General features: G+C 36.3%; 1 protein-coding gene across 1 annotated transcript; it reads left to right on the forward strand.

Moving 5' to 3' along the window:
• Positions 1-5429: 5429 nt before the first annotated feature.
• Positions 5430-22843, forward strand: LOC137388406 (uncharacterized). Its single transcript, XM_068074889.1, has 8 exons — positions 5430-5581; positions 5971-6130; positions 6237-6423; positions 7918-8114; positions 19387-19557; positions 20187-20295; positions 20519-21223; positions 22223-22843. The coding sequence occupies exons 1-8, from the start codon at positions 5430-5432 to the stop codon at positions 22354-22356; spliced, it is 1815 nt and encodes a 604-aa protein (XP_067930990.1). The 3' UTR covers positions 22357-22843.
• The last annotated feature ends 908 nt before the right edge of the window (positions 22844-23751 follow it).

A 23751-nucleotide genomic window follows, 5' to 3' on the forward strand; every position in this document is an offset into this window, starting at 1 on the left:
GATGCCTAAGAACTACTGAAAGTCGATGTTTATCTCTATGGCTTGGAATAAAGTGAGATTCTAAAGCGGTAGTAACAACCGTCTCGGTAGCCGTTTGGCAAAAAACTGTTCGAGTTAACGGAGTTTCGGTCAAGTTATCTAAAGCCATTTATCATCGCTTGGGAATGGACCAAGCAATTCCATTCGAGTTAACCATGTGTTCGATATATCCCAGGGCGATTGATCCGAGTTTCACTGTACATATATATATATATATATATATATATATATATATATGTATATAAATAGTTTTTAAGGGATGTAGTTACTGACTTTAATCATTAGGCTACTTGATGTGTTGTAGCACACAGTCACCTTAGCTCCAGATCATTTCAGTTTTACCCGATGAATACTAACAACCATGAAACTTTAAGTAGTGAATAGATTTTAAAATTTACAGTTCCCAATTCATTTTATTAAAAAGATCTATTGTAATATTGAGCTCTTGGCTTCTAGCGAACTGCAACCTTCTTCTCCAGTATATTTATAGTATATATTTACATGTATATATATATATATATATATATATACATATATATCTGTGTTAGCTGTACTACCCAGCGTTGCCCAGGTAATAAATATATCTTTGGAAAAAAATTTGGTTTGTGCTTAATATACAAGAACAAATGCCATTCTAACTTTCAAACTACATGTTCTGAGAAAAGTGTTTTGTGTAGTTGAAATAAGTTAGGGAAGAAAATAAAAAAACATTTGTAAAGGTTTCAGACTTTGTCAAACAACTGTAACTTTCAAGCTTCATGACTTGAAATAAGTGTTTCAATGAAATAAGTTAGGAGGAAAAATGAAAATGTAAAGGTGCTTAAATGTGAATGTAAGATCATTAGTAAGTAATGGCTACATATAGTCTGTTTTGGTACGATCACAATGAAAAACTATTCGGTATACAATTATATGATGGTAGTTTGTTTCAGTGTTGGCATGCAAAAGTTGGCATTCCAGATTGCATACCAACACTGGCACGCATGCGAAAATATCGTAGGCTATAATAGACGTACTTAGAGTGGTATAGAAACTCGTAGTAATTATGAAATGCAATCACTCCTGGTATAAATCATCAAAATCATCAGTATTAAAAATAGTAACAAAACAATATGTTAAAGGTTGACTTGCAACAAAATTCACATTTCAGTTATTTGATATGAAAAGATTCACCATGTCTTACTCCGTTGTGTTATAGGGGCAAAATATGTGGAAAAGTGATTACAATCTCTTAAAAGCTCAAAAACGAACAGAAAATCGCAGCCACGCGAGACTGCCGTAGTTTGGATTCCCTTTCCAAAACAGCTCAAATGTGATGTAGTTGTGAGAGATGGTTTCTGTTTACACTTTCTTGCAACCTTATTCGTCGAAATATTTTCACGCAAACTTCACGCATTCAATAAAACCATATCTATTGTTCTTACGCGTCTGCTTTATCATCATCGTAATGCTGTCACCTTCAGCCGTGATATCTTACAATTTACCTTAAAAATTTATTTAATTTTTTAGCCTTAGTGTGAAAGAATATATATCATTATCTGATAATCATGACAAGCCTGTTGGTCACTTGTGATAATCAAAAAGTGCTGCAAAAATTATTTTCGAAGTATTAGGTCACATGATCAGATTACGATTTGACGATTAGTTCAAACCGAAAGAAAACTGTAAAGTAGCGAGCATTTATATTTGATACGGTGTCTGTGGTAAAACCCGAAGTGCTTGTCATAAACTAGTGCTACGATAAATTTTATACTGAGCTTTTTATTAGCCTTTCAATTCACGTGAGAATATCACGTGACAAGACGATAACCAAATTTCATGGCTACTTCATCGAAATAAAGAGATTCCAACCTATGGCGGCTTTTCGTTTTTGAGCTTTTAAGAGCTTGTAATCCCATTTCCACATATTTGGCACCTACAACACAACAGAGTAAGACATGGTGAATCTTTTGATACCAAATAACTGTAATGTGAATTTAATTGCAAGTCAGCCTTTAACCTTAGCAACCACAGGTAGCTACAATGACGCTATTGTATTTTGTGGTTATTATCGGCAAGAAAATATAACATTACTCTACAATATACTACATGGAGAGTCTTCACCTTCGAAACAAGTGTGTAACATAAATGCTGAATCTAACTTGAATGAATTTTGCTTACTAAACCAGTGGTTCCCAACTACCTTGGAGCCATGGACCCCTTGACCTCTTTTTCTAAAAGTCACGGGCCGTTTTATAACCATCATAATATATGGTGTTTATAACAATGCATTGTAATTTGGCGTACATTATAAATTAGAATAATATAAGAGCCAGTAGATTTGACATGTGTCTATTTGTTTAATTATATAAAGCAATGCTATACTAATTTGCTTTGACTTTTAATTTTCAGTAGTCAGTTCGTTAGTGGGATGGATTGTACTTCTTGTTTTTCACCAAATTCTCAATTTTTGGGGAAATGTTTGACAAAGCGCATCGCATGTTGTCTTCAAGTCTCAGTCAGTTTCGTTGTTTCGGTTTGAGAACAAACATGGAGGAGAAAGTGACCTTGCATAAATATGTAGACACAAATGGGAGCAGAGTTCAAAGGGCATGTTTGGCTGTCTGTGGATAGGACTGATTCATGGAAGGCCAAATTTCTCCAATGGTTTTATCTTCATAAACATCTTTGGCAGATGAGTCATGCTGCAAATCTATGAGTTCTTCTTGCAGCTCATCAGGTACGCATTCAGCAAAACAGTGGAAAGGATTTCTGACAAGGCTCAGTTCTGATTCACTCACCTCAAGAAAACAGTGCTGAAACTCTGACTCCAAAGAGTCAAAGTGAGATATAATATTACTTTGTAATGATTCAAGCATTGAAATAGGCTCTTTATCTTTGGGTTCTATAATCAAGGAACCGGTTCAAACATAGAAAAATTACCTTGAGCTACCTTTTTTCTATAATTCAAGTTTGCATAGGAATGCTTTCATAGCATCTGTGAACTTGACTATGTTTGTGTTTCGTCCTTGCATCTGGCAATTAAGTTTGTTAATTTGGTCGAATATGTCCGCCAAGTATGCCAGATTAAACAGCCAAACTTCATCCTTTAGCCATGTTTCGACTTCTGCTTTGTTGTTCTGCTCACAAAAGATTTTAATTTCTTCTCGAGCTTGAATGTTCTTGCAGTTACGGTTCCTTTGGAAAGCCAACGAACATTTTTGTGATATGAAAGAACTTGATGCTCTGCTTCCATATCTTCGCATAGTTCTTTAAACAATCTAGAATTCAGGGACCTGCCTTTTATATAATTTACTATGCGAATTACCTGATTGAGGATTGCTGAGAACGATTTAGGAAAGGCTTTGGCAGCCAAAGCTTGTCTGTGTATCATACAATGTACGCCTTTGACATCTGAAACTAGCTGTTTCACCCTTGCTTGGAAGCCAGAGCTAGATTCTAACATTGATGGAGCATCATCTGTGCAGCAGCTGCATAAGTTTCCCCATGACAGCTTTTCAGTCTCAAATAAATGTGAAACCTTGTCAAGAATGTCAGAGGCTCGCGTAGTTGTTTTGAGTGCACTGCAGAAAAGGAACTCCTCTTTGATGTTTCCATTGTTGACATATCTAACAAAGGCCAACAACTGAGCACACGAGTCCACATCTGTTGATTTATCAAGTTGAATAAAAAACAATCCAAAAGGTGCATTTTTAGTTTTTTCTACCAGCTGTTTCTTGATGCTTTCACTCATTTCAGTTATTTGCCTTTGAATAGTATTATTTGACAATGATATCGCATATATTTTTCTTTCGTCCACTTTACCAAGCACGAGCTCCACCTCCGCTGAGCACAGGGCTTAATTAGCTGCTCCCTAATTGTATAGTTTTTTATGTTTTGCAATTTGTAATGCGACTGCATATGATGTTTCAACCATCTTGTCTGTGGTTACATGAAAAGCTCCATCAGAAGAAAATCTCACCTTCTTCAAGGATGTTTCCTGTCATTGAAAAATTTTTCTGTCATGATTCACTAAATCAGGGTGTTTGGAACTTAGATGTAATTTAGCTTAGCAGGCTTCATGGAATCATTAGTCATCACCTTATGACAGGTCACACACTGAGTTTTCCCTTTATCTTTTGCTGTTAAACAGGTGAACCCCTAGTCTAAATATGAATTGTCATATTTTTTAACTTGATGACCAAGCTAGAGATGTTTTAAAATTGTATACATGCACATAGCAACATAGAACAGCTTAAAATTTGAAATACCCATTATGCATTGCCGTACTTTGCTTATATTTGCAGCTGAAACTACAACTGTCTTTGTTCTCTCACTGCTTAGTAAAATTAAATTATAATTAAATTATCATAAGCTATTGATCACGTGATCAAAGTCAAAATAATTTTACAACTTTTACATTTTACAACTTTTATGAACAATGGTGGTTATTTTACCGATCTGCTGATTTCATTTTGTTGTCAAATAAATATAGTTGCCAAATATTGTCACAGTTATTATCAGTCTGCTGCCATTAACAAGCATTCATGATATTAATAGTCGCCATTGTGAAATGACAACCGAAACCCAGGCTAGAACAAGCCCGACAGAGCTCAATCATTAAACCCCGCTCATATGATAGCCGTCGCCTATCCTTTTAGGGTTTTATATCTTTGATCCAACCACTATAAGATAAAACTATAAATAACTAGCTAAAAAAACCAATACTGGCACCAGCCTGTGGACCCCGCTCAAAACTTCCTTTGGACCCCTATGGGTCCATGGACCACCAGTTTGGAACCACTGTACTAAACATACTTTCAGGACCTTTTAGTATGTATTTTAATAAAATTCAAATTTTAACTAAAATTTTATCATTTTCCTGTTTTTACTGTAACGGATAACGCTGAAATTGCCATAGCGAGCAACATATATCTCTTAATAACGTATATAATCAGTACATAAATCACCAAATTTCAAGTTTGTAGATAAATTACATGTATTGTCGATATTATGGGGCTGAAAAAATTAGCCCTAATGCAAAAAAGCATCGTCTTGCATATACTTAGGTCAAACAATATTTCTTAACAGAGGCATCAGAATGTGTGGGCGCAATTTTAAAATAATAGTTATTGCTGGGCAATCACAACAACTAATACACGAAGGCACACATGACAAACTGTCGGAAAAAATATACATAGATACAGTATATTTTATATATAAATATACAAGTATATTTATATAATTAAATATGTATATACAAGGCAGACCATCATCAGTTGTGCAGTTTATACTTTGTATATTTACATTTGACTCACCCAACATGACTCTCACAAGGTTACATAAGATTTGACCGTTTCTATATGCATTCAGAGGCTTTGGTTATTTCTACAGGGTGCTCAAAAAAGAATATGGCTTCAGATTCTGTAGTTTGTGGATTTTGCTTGGAGAAGGATGAACAAGTAGTTGATCCAAGGCCACTTCCTTGTCATCATGTCCACTGCTACCCTTGTCTTGTTGGAGACTTTGAAGCTAACAGGATTGTCAAATGTGGTACTTGCAAGTAAGTTGGGAGATTTTTCAAATCAAATGTGAAATCTCTATGACTCGTTATCAACTGAGCTCCGAATCTAGAGACACGACAAACTTCTTGTATAAGTCAGCATTCATCAAATCTATGTTTTTATATTTGCCATTTGACATAGTTAGGTTACGCTTCTGGCTAAGGGAATTTAGTGATTTTAATGCGAACTATTTCTCTCCTTTTTTCATCATAATTAAATTCACCATGGACTGTTGCTCAATCAAGAAGTAGGTTTAGTCAAAATTATCAAGCTTATTTTTTTAGCGGTACAATTGCTAAGAAGTTAGTTTTTTGATCAAGTTTTTGCCATTTTTGTTTAAAATATTTGTTGTTATTTTTCTTCAACAGCCTTACTTCATAACTTTCAGGGCCGTATTTGACGTGACGTTATCAAGGTTACCGCTTGCAATGAAAGGAGAAGACAACTTACATTTTTGTGACACTTGTGTAGACAATAAGTCGGGTGAGAATCCAGCAGTGAGCTACTGTACCACCTGTGATAGGAAGATGTGTACTAAACACTTAGAGGTAAGTTTTAGTATAAATTATCCCAAGCTTTGTTCTACTTGTTTATCTCTTGTTGGTCATACAGGTATTGTCAATTAATTGTTTATGTTCTTATTCTTCCTTCCAGCCGCATGGTCAGTTCTACCCTCTGCACAGAGATGTCCTTTACATTGAGGAATATAAGAACAAGGCTAAAATGTTGAAGGAACACAGATGTGCTACACATCAGAATGAACCAATCGTACGAGGATGTTCAACTTGCTCTCAAGTACTTTGCGTGACATGTATGGATGATACAAGAGGATGTATTGATGGTGAGGACTATAGTGGGGAGTTTCTGTATCATTCTTAATAAACATTTTATGCAAAATGAAGCATTTATTACAAGTAATCTGAAAAAGCTTGTGTATTACAGCTTTCATGTGACATTAGCAGCCATCGATTTTGAAACAGCATGGCATCTGTCTGCAAAAACCTAAATGGGTGCAAATGGTTTAGCGTTAGCGGTTATTGCCTAGTTGAAATGCATTTTTTTATGAAACGGTTTAGATGATGGTTGATCATTTTAGGAATAAATGCGATAGGTCTGTAATCTCTCTCTGAATTGATATAAGGGATCGATTTTGGATAGCTACTGATTGATTTAATCGAAATCAAGTTTTTTTTTCTAAATCAGCTTGACTGATATTTAATAGTTTTTTATGACTTATTGTGAGTGGAATTAACTTGCGCTAGGAACTTCTGTCAGTTAAAATATAACTCTATAAATTAGCATGATCGGTAAAGAATAACGTAATGAATTTGTGTGATTGATAAAGAATTACGCTATGAAGAGGGATGACTTGTATCAATTCATCCAAAATGTTGTTGTGGGAGCAGTGAGTTGATCTATGAAAATCTGATGTTGATGCATAATATTCACTCAATTTGTTCAGAAACGGATTTTTCTATAATCATCAGGCTGTTGTTTCTTACGCTTGTCAAAATCTATTTAATGACGTTGAAAGCTACAAGCAGATAAGGTATACTTTTGATGTTTTATGATTTCAATTACCACCATTATGTTTTTATTATTGTATAGTGTCTAGCGATTCCTTCTATACATATGTTTATCTTTTTGTTTATTTGATCAAAGTATTTTCAGATGTTCACATGCATACAGTACGCACTCCTGCAACATAATTAATCCATTCCAGTAACATTTACGTTATATGAATTTTACGTAATAAGAACAGTGAAATACATGTAAATATCTTAATCCATTCCCAGATCTTTCCAAACTCACTCATTTGAGCGCACAAAAAAAAAACTTGACTTAGCTGTTTTAATATGTAGGCTGTACCATAACTGCAGCGTTATTAATTTGGATCGACAACTTCTCAACGATCTCCTTTCTATGATCAATCTCACTGGTTTTATTGACCATGATTGTGGTAATCTTACAATAACTTGATGGGGAGCGCACATCTTTGACATTCATTTATAACAGTTTGTCAATTTTGCTAAACACAAAGTGTACTCTGCAAAATGAAACTAATAACAAATAGTTTATACATATACAGCGAAGTAAAACAACAAAATGTTTTACAAAAAGCTGTACTACCTGTTCACTGTGATATTCGGATAGGTGGACCGACGCTGTAACATCTGAAAGAGAATTTTTTACGTAGTAGGAAGCAAAAACTTTGTACAATATTTATATTATATGGAATTTACGTTATAGGAGGTATACGTTATAGGAGCCTTTACTGTAGTTCTATGTTTTTCAGATTTTAAGATTTTGCCGCTTATCAGCTCAGCTGTTGCAGGTTCTGCACACACCACCATCAAGCTTGAGAAGTTGGTGAATTTGTTAAAGGATAAAAGAGATAAAGTAAAATCTGAGGCTTGGGTGAAGGAAGGAGAATTATCCAGCCTTCTCAAACGAAGCATCAAAATACTCTCAGACTATGAAAAGAAGACCAAAGAACTCGTTGATCAGTTGCACAACTCAAGAGATAAACAGGTAGATATTAAAATGTTACTCAAAAGACTCAACAGTCAAGTCAGCAGCTATACAAGATTGGAAATAAGCTAGTAGATGGCACAATTTTTTTTAAATGTCCAATAAACAACATTGGACGATTTGCAAGAGAATGCTGAACAATTATATTTGTTACCCTGAGTGCACTGGTAAGAAGATACCTATAGAAAAAAAAGTTTTAATGGAAAACTTGATGAAAACCCTGGGCTGATAAAATATGGCAAGCCTTACACTCTTGAGAATATTTCTGACGTTGTGGAAATCATGCACTGGGAATGCGTTAATTTTTTGTTGAAAGTATTGAAGATGCAAATGAATCTGAATTTCCCCATTCTCCATTTTCTTTTTTACCTCATCTGTAGGATTTGGTGGGGGATGCGAAAACTCTAATGAATTCTCTCTAAGGTGTGTGCTGTTTATTTATAGTGATAATTTCCTGCAGGATGCATCACACAACTTGTATATTAATGTGTGAAGTTAGCGGTTCTGTTTGTTTACATGTTTACGTTCATAACAACAGCTATAATATGTAAGGCTTGTGAATCATAGTTCATTTTTATGACTTGGTGAAAATATGTTATTTTTTGGGCAGATTAGCATTTTTGCCGGAGTTATAATGAAGTACACGAAATAGATTTGATGCAATGAAAACATCCACAGTTGAAGTTTAACTAAAAGCATTGATGACCGCTAGCTTGCCTCTATTTTGGCCTCTGCTCAGCTCTAGAGAAAGCACCAGATGATCAAAAATATGGCCAAATTAAAGGACAAACAACTCGGCCCACTTTTGACTCAGAGACAAACAACTCAATTCATCCGGGGCGAGACACCCACAGTTGACCTAATCAAACTGTCTTAGTCAGAAGAGGAGAGACCAGCAGTTAACAAAGTCATGAAACGGAGACCCTTCATGTATATTTGAACTAGCTAGTGCTTGACTAGCATCAGTCATTCAGGAGCTCTCAAACATTGATGTGTTACATTCCCACACTTTTCAATAACTGTGAAGTTTTTATTTATTGTGCAAATATACATTAATTCGAACTGAAATTGACCGGTACTTCCTAGTGTGGAGAAATACGGATTCACAGCAAAACATTTACACTGGCACCAGTAAAATTTTATATAATCCATTTTTGAAACCATTTAGCGAATCTCTCGATGAGCTTTCCTACACTGTCCTAAAAGTGTTAGTGGATGAAAAACTCAAGGATAGCGAGTAGTGTCATAACAAGATGCTCCGTGGACCGCTAAAGACTGAGCTGCTTTGAAAATAGCAAACAGTCCGCTAAAACTTGGCTCGGGCAAGTTCATTGGGAAATGGTCACTAGCTACCAAGCAGGTTCCAAGCTCGGTGAGAAAAACATATCATCCGTTTGGCATTTTAAAGGGGAAATTGATGGTGCCGAGTGCCCAGATTTAAACCCGATTATATATGTTTGTGCTAGCCATGTGAAATACTTGATAAGTTATTTGTGAGGTGGCTGCAGCCATTAGTGGACACAGGCTGCTTCACTTTGCCACCTGACAGAATAGTTGGAAAAGGAGGCAAAGAGCTGTCATCATGTCAACCCAGGTAAAATTGTATTTGACACACTCAGTTTAGGTCGAGTTCTGCAAAAGTGATCAGACTGACTTCCGAGAGCATACCATAAAGGTGGAGCAGCATGAACGACTTGCGCATAGTGGCATGTGAGACACACAGGACCAACATGGCCACGGTGATGTTCTGCAGCTTACTGGAACAATTCTGCCACTAGATGCAGCGTATCTATTGGCAGTGTCCACACCTATGCTAGATGGTGCGACGTGTCCCAGCATAGAACTTCTCCAGATGAGAACTTAAACACTTTTACCTGCCAGTCATGGCTGAAGAAATTGGCTCTCTGAGCAAGTGTCAGTTGTAGGGACATGGTAATCAGCCAACTTGCCTTTTTGATTTGGCAACTGACAAATCAGGTTCAACAGCTGCAGAACTAGCATAGTACCTTAACAAATAACCTTGACTAAGACCTTCCTCTTCTGAAGCTTACGGAAAGAAGGGTCATTTATGATAGCACTACAGAAGTACGAAGCATCTGAGCTGAGTAAGCAACCAATAGATGCAGCAGTAGGTCTGAGTACTGGTTCCACAGAGGCCTGTACAAGTTGTAACTCTGGCATCGGAAAGACCATTTTGTCAACCAGACTCGGAGAGGCAGGTTGGCTAGGAAAATCATACAGCCATTGACTGGAATAAGAAAATATGAGCTTCCTGTATTCGCTTAATGTTACCACGATAGCTTTATTACTCTTGCGACCGTGTAGATAAAATCCTAACTGAAAGAAAAACTAGTCAGACACACCCCAGTGTTCTTCCAGAAAACGTAGTAGACCAGACTAAAAGAAGGGCCAGGATTGACCACCCATGGAGTTTGAGGCAGTACCCTTTACAGAACGCATATAGCTGTACTAGCCATATGGGGTTGGACAGCACTTGTTTTAGAAGTGACAGGGCTTGCCTCGACTGCCCCTCGTCAACTAACCAGCAGAAAAATTCAAATGCCTGCCTTCAATTTGCTATGGTCAAATTTAATTCGGGTCAAACATTCAGCTACAATTCAGTTGCTAGATCAAGGCCATTCAACCACCATTTTTCCTAAGAAAGCTAGAGGGCCGGTTTGTCCAGTTTCTTTTTAATACCACACATACTGTTGATTTTCTAAGCACACAAGTGCTTGACCTACTTTCCAGGTTGTGCGCAATCGTTTCAAAGAAGGCCGCAGCTTTGGCTTGCTGGGCAATGAGACCTCTTTGTCTTTTTGGCGCATTATTCGACTACCTGTCAGGCTGTAGGATGAGAAGACCAGTTGTCTGTGTTGTGAGCCATGTCAACAAGGGTGCCATACATGACATGTTTCTTTGATGGCTTTCTAGTGGGCTATTGAATTTTAGCAGTTTTTGGTCCACTGCCTGCTGAAGTGTACCAAAATAAAGGGCATCTGCTGCTTATCAATATGCCAGTGGTACAAGACATATGGGTTCTGGCTGGACAGAGATACCTGTTTTATGTTGACACAATGTGAGAAACAGCTGTAAATAGGGTCTTTTAGAGGGTTTCCAGAAAGATCAATTTTGGAACCGACCATGGCTGAATGGAAACATTGTCATGAGATGTCTCAATCTAGTTGAGTGAGTCCTAACACTTTGAGCCAGTACCACGATAGGCACTTACACTTGGGTAGAGCCTACCAAATGGTCAAGGAGGTGCTTTTGTTGTGTTATGGGCAACCACTTAGACTTACCAAGGAGCTGAAGAATACAGGTGCTGGTCTACATGGAGTAAGTGTTCAAGCTGCCTAGGTGCAGCTGCAAGTAGTATGAAAAGGTAGAATGGTTGGTTATCTTGCTGACCCGTTAATCAGGTTGAAGAAGACATCTACCATACTTTCGAAGTAGAATACTGCATAACTATATTATAGGAAGGCACTTGACCCATCCAACAACCCCCTTTTGGTTTGGATGAATGAACCAAAAGCTGACCAGCAGCTTCAAGACCTAAAAAAGACTGAGGAAATTGGCTGAAGGCACTTAGAGCTCGAACTCGCCAAGGTGTTTTTCTAGAGGAAGGGTGTGAGGTAGAGATTTTACATACATTGTAGACTATTGCTGTTCAAGTGCAGTAACTGAGCAAGACATTTGAAATCTAACAGTTGGTTTTGTCCAACATTCCAAGCAAATGTTTTCATAATGTTGTAAAAATCTTATTTGGTGTTCATTGTATTCTGTTACAAATTTTCACAGAAATATTTTGCAGAATGTTGTGCAAAAATATTATGGTAACACACTATAGAATGTTACAGGAACACACTTTGTTGAATTTATAATTACAATGTTAGAGAAAATTATTGTTGATTGTCCCAGCAATGTTCCATCCACGCAAGTTACTTTGAAATGTTCAAACATAAATGTCTGTAGACCATTGACATGCAATTTAGCTTGAGTTTTATGGGGCAACATTATTTTCACCTTCAAACGAATATCCAGGAAATTTTACAAGAAGGTTACCTTGAATTTTTGGAGTGTGAAAATCCATAAACATTGACATACCATGTATAGGAAACATTATGGCGCGATGTTATTTTCACCTTAAACTGAATTTATCAGTAATGTCACAAAAATTTGATCTTTTAATGTTCAAGAAAGTTCAATCTTATATGGGTGTAAAGATTCATATAACACTGATTTGCAATATAAAGGGAACATTATTGTGCAAAATTATTTCTACTCTCAAAGCAAGTTTCAAAAATGTTTCGACATGGTTTTTCCTATAATGTCATTTAATAACATTTTCATCACAACATTGTACTCTTTCTAGTTAGCTGGCTCTTTTATATTTTTTCTCGCTAGCTTATAAAGAAGCTGACAACAAGTCTTTTAAAGATAAGTTAACTTTAGTTTTACTACGTTTACCAGAATTGTATGTTTTATTTTCAAGGTGTTGCTAATTGATAATTAAAATTATTTAAAGTTAGATTAAATGAAGTAAATTAAACATTATATCTGTTTGACATTTCAAATTTAGAAACAGGCAAAATAATGTAGACAAATTGTGCTAAGTTAAAATTATTCAAGCATAGAAGAAAAGGTCATTACAAATTTCAAATTTGCACTCTCAATTACAAATATCTCAAAAATGTCTAGGGTTCATTAGAACCCATTTAGCATTAGAGTGTGTTTGTTATAGCGTACAATCATGATAAACAACACAAGTGATATTCATAGCAATATTTTGATTTTTTTCTTTTGTTGTCTCATGCTAACATTCAGGCATTTACCAGCGGTATAACATGGGGAAGAAATATTGTGGGATGGTTATGCTCAATATGTTATAGTAAAGTTGTATTCCATTTGTTAAAGTAACATTCTGTGAAACGTTGTCATAATGTTTGCAAGTGCCTGAACATTTACATCCCACTAATGTTCTGTATGTAACTTCCTTGGATGCTCGCTAGTGCCGTAAAACCTCTAATTGAACGCCACCTCTATTTAAACGCCACCTCTATTTGAACGCCACCTCCATTTGACCATCATTTTGACTATCTTTGATATTTATGAACCCTTAACATCAAGTGATCAGTAGAAATGTGTCCACAAAATCGTATTAATAATGAATCATTCGCGTTAATAGCAGTCAATTCTTTTGTTGTCCAACTCCAGAGCTTTTTGCTTTTCTTTTCATTAAAACTTTGAAAGCAACAACCATAGAAATAATCCATGCCGGTATCAGGCTAATAGTAGTTCCATGGTTAACACAGTTTTTCTACTTTGAAGTAGCCTACATATATAAAAACGGTTTAAATTTATGATGATAGATGAACTATGAAACCAAGTCTTTAGTAATAATTACTAACTGTCTCAGGCAAATAATAGTTCCATGTTTGTTGCCGTCTTAATACTTCAAAGAACATGCATATAAAAACGGTCTGTAAGTTTTTGGCCAAAGGATATGTTTAACGAGCAAACTTTGACATATTGCATTGGTGTTAAATGCACTGTGTAAGAATTTTTATTTCCTTAAAAATTGTTTGGGCGCTAATATTGACTAGTTCAGCAGTGCAGAAGAAAAATTGAGGCCAGAAGATATTGTGGGAGGTATTGGACAACTAGATGATGTTCGAAAGCAACAATCAGTACGCAGCTATTAGAGCAAACGATGAAAATAATTTTGTTTTCAAAAACGTTAACTTTTGTTTCTGCATGTAATATAAGTATGGTTCGTTTATGTCACTTGTTCATGAAAACATCTTTGTATCATTTGATAGATTATCATTATATAACCTATAAACATGCAGATATAAAGCATGTTATTAAATAACAGCTTTGGGGCTATCGTAACACAGCTTATGATGAACCGATGCTCATAACTCTACTTCCATGGCACATAAAAAGCTAGTTTTGGCTACAGACTGTAGCAAACAAATCAATGAATGCAATGACCTTTTACACACCATTGATAAATATAAATATGAAATAAAAATGTCTTCAGATTTAGAATGAAACCAAACTTAAAAATTCCAACAAGTTGCAAAGAAGGCCACAGACTATCATATCATTGCAGATCAATTGCAAGCAATAGATATTGACTGATAGAGAAATTTCTCAGTTTCCTGATGCATATTTATTAAGAGATATTTGACAAGTTGGAGGTAATTTAGTAGATTTATTGCAACCATAAGGTTTAACATTGCTCCACAAAAAAGAGAGGAAATACAAGCTTCGCCCGCATTATGGCTAAATTTTTCTTCCGAAAGTTCTGCCAAACCATTTGAAAAATGCACCGCTAGCTTCTATAAACGCTGACTCCAAAAAACGTCCCTATAGAGGAAAGGTTGAAAAATAGAGTGCCATGGTGTTCAATTAGAGGTTTCACGGTACTTTGATTCAATGTCATAGAAGAAATGTTTATGGAATAGTACGTAACATTCTCCCAATATTGTGGGAATGCCATGCGAGATTATTTGCTGAACTTTCCAGCAACTTATTTACCACAATGCTGTTAGAATGTTAAAAATGTGTCCACACATTATCTTGGGGCAACTTTGCAATGAAATGTTTCTGAACTTTTTTACAAGATTTCTGGATCGTTCTGAAAATATAAAATTATTAGTCTGATTATCACTTTCCTTGGACCGATGACAGCATTGATGCTTTGCCGAGTGCCAGTTATTCAGTACCCGGTACCTAGTCAGTGGCTATCAGTGGGTACTACTGGATGTCGATGCACAAAAAGGTTTGGTTGTTGCCATCTACTCTAGCTGTAGGAAGGTAAATGTCCTGCCCTTTATGGTCACCTTGACTCCAGCCACCTTTCAGAGGTTGATATAGTAGATTTTCACTTGAAATTGCTGCTGTTTGGCACACTTGAAGAGGTGTTCAAATGACTGTGAGAAGCTGGATTAAAACTTTAGTTGTTAAAATGCAAACTACTTCAGTCCCTGGTTTGTTACTTGGAACATATGGTCAATAATTACAGAGTGCCCACCGTTGCTGAGAAGGTTCAACTGGTCTGTGACTGCTCTGCATTTTGAGTACTCAATGAGCTACATGGGTTTGAGTACACCGGAGGATATTGCCACCGATATGTTTTTAGCTTTGCTACTATTGTTGAGCCACTTTTGCAAGTGGAACTTGCTAAAGGCTGAAGGGAAACGATGAAATCTTGAGGAGAACAAGCAAGCAGACATTAAAATCCTGGAAGGCAACATCTCTTTGCCACCCGTTTTTTGGTATCCCAACCTGACCCGACAGATATCTTAGACGCAGATGCGAGCGCTGTGTAGAGATGCTGAATGTTGCGTAGAAGTGGCGCTGCCCAGATGCAGGGTTGAACCACAGGAAATTACCTATTGTAGCACCGTACCGGAAATTCTCAAACCTCCAAAGCGGTTTGGCCAGTAATATTTTGCAGCATACACAATATTACGACAAAAGGAACTGTCTAATCAGATAGCAGGCTGGCTAGAAATTTTGCTGAAATTTTCATATGCCATTGCACATCAAGCCTGCCTGATACAACAGTCAACGCAAACATATTTGCAAAGATGGAAGACAGTGCAAGTTCATTGAGTATTGGGATAGTTGGCCAGCACAGGTAAGCGCAAATAACTAGACAGCAAAGACCAGGACTTTTCATACAGGCCCAAGGTAAACCTTGAGAGCACTCTGGTCACCAGCACCACGTGCGAGACAGTCGGCGGCTTTGGCCAAGCTGTTTTTAAAATGACAGACCAGAGTGTCAATGTTGGACCGGTCAGCACCCTGCGACGTTTTGACGCTCTCGGCTGACTCAGAGGCACCATAGAAAGAAATTTTGCGGAGCTACAGTCACCTGGCTGGGGGCCAATGGTGACAATATAACAGGCACCTTCTAACAATGGGCAGCTAACGAAAGAACAGCTGAAGTTGAAGCTCATATGCTCTAGAAGCTAAACATAATTTTGCTTTCCTTCAGGATAAGACTAGATGGTGTTAGAAGCCTTTGTAGCCCATCAGAGCCATTCAGAGCCAAGTGGTGCACAGCATACCCCATTAGCTCCTCAGAGACCATGTCTGGCAGACACACACCTTGGTCCACTTTGAGATAGGCAGGACAATCAGTCAACTACAATGGGCCTGGTATCATTTGAGCCTGGCGGCAACGATCAGGAGACTGTTCAGAAATTGTGAGTTGTGCCAAACTGCAAAGCACAGTCTGACTGCAGCAGCTGGGTGGCAAAGGCTGTACATGCTTGGCCACAACATAAAGTGGCAGTGGACTTGACCAGTCTAGTGCCTACTTTAAAGAAAAACCACCAATAGATCTTAATAGTAATTGGTCGCTTCACTCGATGACACGCCTCACTCACTTCAATCGTCTCAGTCGGACGCATTGGTCCTAGCAGACGTTTTTATCCTGGTAGTTCCCTGCACTCTAATTGAGAGAAGGTTACGTTACATTTTATTCTATAACATATCTACAGACCAGAAAATATTGTACAAAGGCATAATAATGACATAACTGTGTTATCTGTAACAAATAGACAAGCCACACAGTTCTCTATACCATTCCATATTAACAAAACGGTAGTGGAAAACAATCGTAAGCTAAGTTACTCAATTCGAAGAGTGCTGCTTAACAGGAGCTGGAAAAAATTGGACTTGCTGCATTTGTAACTGATTGAAGCTTATAGAGGCATGTCACATTCAGCTACAGGAGAGACAGCGTACATGCCGAAGCTGAGGCAATAGTTGTGACTCATTGACTATTTTTCTGATATAACAGTGGTGCAAGTTTTAATTTTGGTGTGAAACCAAGTTTTTTTTTTGAGTTAGGAAGATACATGTTTGCTCGCTAAGACAAGTTGGGTCATCACCAACTTGACCTTATGTGCTCAAAAAAGCTGAGATTGGCCGCAGCCCCATGAGCCAAGGACAGGCGTAAAATGAGTTGAACAAGGCCATCTGGTATGGACAAGCGGCCCAGTAATTAGGAGAGGCATGGTTTGCAGCTATTCATTTGCGATTCCCTCAAGAAGTCTTGTAAACCAGAGTTTCGAGAAGAAGTTGCAGTTATTCCATCTCAAGCCGTGTCGGATAGAAAGCACGTTAAATATCTAGGATCTTTGATCGAGCTGCCAACTTTTGATGAACCAATTCGGAGTTCATGTAGCACAACCTCTGGATGGCAAAAAAACGTGTCGGCTAGACTACCGTGAAGATTGAGCATGTTTTAGAATCACGCAAGTCACTACCACGGTGCGTTGTTCGACTGCGCCTAGAATGTCAGAATTGGATCGAGACAAAAAGACATTTTGTGATAACTAATTGTTGTTATAGACTACTATCTAGTAAGATCTAAGCCATAATCTACAAAGTACACATCTATTTGTTATTCAAGCCAATATAGATTCAACATCAGGTGAAGTTGACGACTCACTTGAAGATGTGTTGAGGTAGCTACTGCTATTATAGACAAGCTAGAGTATGTCATAGGCTTGAACAATGATGCTGGTGTCATTTATACAAGTATAACGGAGATGGAGATTTGTCTGTAGACTGAGAGGCTGGTCACTAACATTTTAGGCAACACTCTTGAAAGATGTGACAGCAGCATTAGCTTGGATGACATCATCTAAATCACTTTTCAAAGAGCAAGCGATGTGCTCACTAAGTCACAGCCAGCTGTTATCCTAAGGTTTCACTTTACTCATACCAAGAAAACCTGCATTATGCCCCAAAGAAAGTGCTAGTTTACAGATGAGCTGACAAGTCAAGCCAGCTTACTTCCTTCAATTGAGTCATCACTACTAGAGTTGCACGTTAACTCTAACTGGCTGAAGGAGGAAAGCTAGCCAGCGTAATCACTTTTGCCTCTGGTCTTCAAAGTTTACCAAGGTGATTGATGTACTAACTACTGACTTGCCTATATCAAAGAACTGGTCAGAGTCCACTAATAAAAGCTTCCTTATTAGATATCCAGCTAATAAAATCTTGAGACGGGACCAAGGTGAACGAACAACTCAGAAAAAAAAAGATATTTTGTTATAAATAGTATTTGTCACCAGACATTAACTAGGGCATTTGCATTTTACTATGGACTCAAATTGTTAATTCTTACTGGTGTGGATAAATAAATACAGGGTCACAGTGGATGTTTTTCACAAGGACTATTAATGCAAGTTCAAACAGGAAATGAGTCACGTTAGTTGCTGATCAACTTGTTAGTCCTTGGAAATCTTCAAAAGGCAACAACTATGAAACACCATAAATATTTTACTAACAAGTCTGTTAACTAGTAAATAATCAAAGAAATGATAAAAGGTACATATTTTTTCTAAGAATAATTTATGATTTATATAGCAATTATTAACGCTACTGATCAAAGTCAATAACCACTGGTATTTAACTTTTGAAATTTTTTTAAAAGAGTTAGTTTTTCAGACTTTGTAATTTGTCAGATTTTTTTCAGATTCACTAGCTAATGTCAAGGTCATGCGCTATTATGTTCCTTGCATTTCTATCAATTTTGTTTTAATAAACAACTGTTTATTGTAATTATAGCCAATTTGTAATATTAATATAGAGTCAGAACACAAAATAGTTTTAAGCGCATACCTGATTATTGCTACAAATTGTTTTATTTAACCTTAGAATCGTAATAATAGAATTCATTATAGATGCGTTCTATTATAACGATTACATTACTATGTTATCATTGTGTCGGAAAAAAACTATGGCTTTCTGTAAAACTCATTTGCCAAAACATGTCTTTACAGAATAATTCAACATTTGGTTTCAAACAGAGTTCAGTCAGTATTTTATTAAGACTTCACATGTGTCTGTTCGTGTATTCTAGGCAGTAAACAGCAACCTTCATCTTTTTGTAACAAAAAATAATTTTATGTATAGACTCTCTCAATTTGTATCTTTTCACAATTGACTAGTAAGGTTTTTCTACAGTAAACTTGATCTGTTTTAAGTGTTTTTAAATTAACGCAATGAAACAAGGTCTTTGATTTATTGTAACATATAAATTTTAATGAATTAGGAACAAGAAAGATCTGCGCATACCAAATTTAATACATGTTTGTTCAAAAGTGAAATTGCCTCTCGTGGAGGTCATTTATTATATTTCGCTGTGGATAATATTTGCTCAACATGAGTGTCTCATTTGCACCATGGACTCATCATATGCACTATTCTTTTCAGCTTGCTTACCATACAATATTTCTAGTTATCAGAACTGCGTAGAATGTACGATGAGCTAGAGAGGGAGCTAGTCGAGGGCAGGAGAGCCTCGAAGGAACAGCTAGTAGAATTCATAGAGAAAGATATAGGAGTTAGGATGACAGAGATGAATACTCTACTTCTGCTGCAAGATGCTAAGTTCAAGGACTCGCATCAGGTAAATACAGGTTTGCATTTTATAAAATGAAAACCTTATGAAAGACTATAGTCTTTCATAAGGAGTGTTTTTGTCATTGTTTGTGTGCAGTCATGTGATTGTCCGAGAATCTAATTTACATGGTCACTGTTTGTAGCGGATCAGTAGTTAAACTTAGCGAAGTTTCGCATATTTTTACAATTTGTGTGGATTTTGTTGACCACATTTTGTGTAAATCATCAAAAATGCAGTGTGTTTTTATTTCAAGTGAAATTAAAATGAAGTTTGTTTTTGAAGGCTATGGATGTTGGATTTGTCACCAGCCTTTTAATGCTTAGCCCAACTCTCAATGAGTTTCTCAGGTCTGTTTTGTGTAGTTATTAGTAACAGTATTTTTTATAAAGTTTCACTAAACACATGAAAACCTCAAGATGATATAAATGCTCAGAAAAGTTCTCCTTAATACTCATAGTGCTGCAGAGTTTTAACACTTTTTGCGTGTTAGCTGGTTTTGGTTATAGCTGGAAAAAGCATTTAAATTTTGACTATTTTTTCCGACAAACACAGCATTGATTTCTTGTGCTGGTTCTGCGCAGCATTATAATCACTACTTCACACATTATATACTAGCAATGTGTCTTATTGAACAGGTTGATGTAATAAACAGCTTCACAGAAACATATGATGAAATCAGGAGATTTATAAATGAAGATCTACCTTCTTTGACATTGACCAATCAGAAGACACTCTTCGCTCAGGGTATGTCTTCCATATTTATCTATTCCTCATGCAGCGGACCAGAAAAAATATTTTTTTCTTTTTCGAATAATTTTAACAGAAAATTTTTACCCAAAACCTCAAAAAGTCCAGTCTATTGTGTGAGGGTAACCTTTTTGAACTCTCAAATTTAACTTTTTGTACCAAGATACATGTAATAGCAGCATAATTATGTTTTGTTTGTTTTCTTGTTTGTTGCTTTTAGCTAAAGTGCAGGAACTAGAGTTACAGGTAGTTAATGATGCCACAATATCTACTAACCTTCTCACTCCTCCAACATCTCTCAAACTCAAGAAATTAGTACCTGTGCGATCAACATACTACACAGTTGCTCACAGTGACAAATTCACATATGCCGGTGGAAATGGGTCAACTCTATATAGTATAGATGAGTCAGTCAACTCAGTCACTTCTCTTTCATCTCTAGAGGGAAAGCACATAGATGGAATGTGTTTGTATAATGAGAGACTGTATATTCTAGTTGATCCATATGAAGTTCTAGTAACTAATCTGAATGGTAAACTAATCACTAGTTGGGATCACTCTGATTTCACTAGAATAAGTGTCAACAAGCTGGTTGTAACTGGAGATAAAGTAATAGTCCCTGATATGTCTAACAAATGTCTCACAGTCTATTCACTAGATGGACAGATTATTAAACAAATCCCTTGTTTACAAGATGGTAAATGGCAAATAATAGCTCTCTGTGCGCCTGACCAGAAATCTGTTGTTGTATCTTCCCATGAAACATCAACAGTGTTTAGAGTGGATATAGAGACTGGGGAGACAGTGTGGACTTCTACAGAGGTGGATAAGCCAGGTGCAGTTGCCTGCTATAAAGGAGAGTACATACTTGTTACACCTAAGCAATCAAAGCAGACAGAGATACACATACTACAGTCTGATAATGGTAATTTTTGTATTTGAATAATTATTTATGTTACAATTAAACGTAATAAGAAGTAAATTTCACATTTTGTTTTGTTGACAATTTTTGCATAAAAAGTTTGTATTGTTTGAAATAATTGTTTAATAACCTCTGTACTTATACCATAGGTATGGTTACATTAGTTCACTGTGTTAATATATGTGTTTGTAGTTGCTGGTAAATAGTGTCTAGTAGTAAAGTGTTGTGATTGAAGTGACTTGGTTACATAAGGAAAAATTATAGCATCAGCGGTATAATAGTCCAACACCCTGACTGGTTGATTTCGTAGAGAGTCTCTGATTGTTTTCTTCGGTTTGAGACCAGTGATTAACTAATAAACTATAGAGTTCAGGTGGATAGTAAACTTTTTCTTGAGTAAATTGGGGGAATCATTGAAAGATGAAGGTGAAGGATATGCCATGTCTGGATATTATGTTTGTAGTGATTATTCAAGGTTAGACTATAGCAGTACATTATAAAAACATAAAGCTATCAACTATGAAAACTGAGGTGAACTATGAATATAGCTGACAATTATTGTATTGGTGAGTGTTCAAAGAAATATTACAAATAAAAGTGAATAAGATATCTGTGAAACATTATTAAAAAATACATTAATTTGCATCACTTTATGAATGATCTATACTAGCAGGCTACCTAACTAAATTTGTTATTTTCAGATTTCACTATTTAGCTGTGAGAATGTTTTTGCTGAAATTACTAGTGTAATAGTAGTAAACACCAAAAAAGTGAGGTAAAGTCGGAATATATCTGAAAAATGAGTGCAATGGTTTCGTGAATCGCCCAAAGAAATTATACAAATGAAAACTAATAAAATATATTTGAAACATTGTCAAAAAATAAGTATTTACATAAGTTTTTTGTTTCGCTACTCTTTATTTATTTTATAGATTTTCTATTAAAATGTGAGGATACTCTTTGCTGAAAGTATTAACATGTAAGTTATCTACTTCTTCATAGGCAAGCATCTGGGAACACTTATTGACTCAGAAGAGAGGAGATCTTCAAATGTTTATGACATGTGTATATCAGGAGACACTCTGATAATACCGAGACATGATGAGAAGAAAGTACTATATTATCAGTTAATGTAGAAGCGATGAAATAATTACAAGCAGTGATTATAGAATAAGCAAGCATTGGACACAATGGAGAGGGTTTTCTATATTCAGACATTAATTCTTGCTTCGACTGCATCTCCTTAACAGCTGACTTTCTCACACAATAATTTTTGTCATGTGGCTTCTTTATGGCACCTTCAATATCTTACATGGGGTGACAAGATAACATATCGGTGTGTTACCATAGCTTTCTAAGTTATATACATAAAGTGTGTCGATATAATAATATACTGGTATATTAATTTTTTGGGATGTTAAAAAAGGTTTTGAAAATATGGTTCTTACAATATGGTTCTGGCAGTTGAAATTTTTATGTTTCCGATTGCAATTCACTACTCTTAATTATGAATCAATGATTTAAATTTGTAAGTTGCCAATGTCATTATTTCTTGCATTTATGTTGTTGTTTTTAGGCTGTACTGCTTAGTTTTGCTGTTCCATATACTCTGTTTCATTCACAAATCAGTTTTAAATTTGTATATGTCTTTATTGTGGCTTGCCTTAAACAGGAAATAATAACACTTGCACTTATACTGTTTTACCTTGGAAATACACGATCATTATTTGCCCTGGATAGGAAGTTGATCTTCACTGTTGGAACTTTGCTATATTTTGCTTTGATTTGCTTTCTGTATTTTTAATATGAATTAATATAAATTCACACATATTCAGTTAAACTCAATAAATTATACCAATAATGATAGTACTTAATGTCCTATAGCGCAAATTATCACAACTGGAAACTCTGTAGATTTGGTATTTGGTGTGATACAGTTTTTATTACTCTAAAAGTGCATGTCGAAGATAATGTACTATGCATACACTTTTCCTCAAGTGACTGTCCAGGTTTTTAGCACTTATGAATTGAGTCTAGTTGGTTGCCTAGTCCAGCATTGAGTTGCGGTGAGAATGCTGACATTGATTTCATCAGCAAGAGTAGATAATTCCTTGGTTCTAGCAATAGCATTGATGTTGGTTGGTGCTAGTACGTGCGCGTGTTGATGTGTTTTTGCCAATGTGTTTGCTTGTGCTGGTATGCATTAGTTAGTGTGTATGCGCAAGCGGGCATGTGTTTTTGTGTGTTGGTGTGCTTACACGTTTGTGATGGTCTGCATACACCAGTGTGGGTGATCATATGTACATGTACACTGGGGTGCAATTGTGCCTATGTGTCGGTGTGCGTATGCCCATGTATGTTGATGTGTTGTATATAAGTGTGTGCATGGTTGTGCGTGTGTGCGCAGGTATGTGTTTGAACATGCAGGTGTGCTTCATGTAGTGTAGAAATCCAAAACAATTAGGCACTCTAGTCAACCCGTTGATGTTTGAACAAGAAGAAAACAGTCAACACACAAAGACTAATTTAAA

Source organism: Watersipora subatra, chromosome 2, assembly GCF_963576615.1.
Source record: "Watersipora subatra chromosome 2, tzWatSuba1.1, whole genome shotgun sequence".
NCBI lineage: Eukaryota > Metazoa > Bryozoa > Gymnolaemata > Cheilostomatida > Watersiporidae > Watersipora > Watersipora subatra.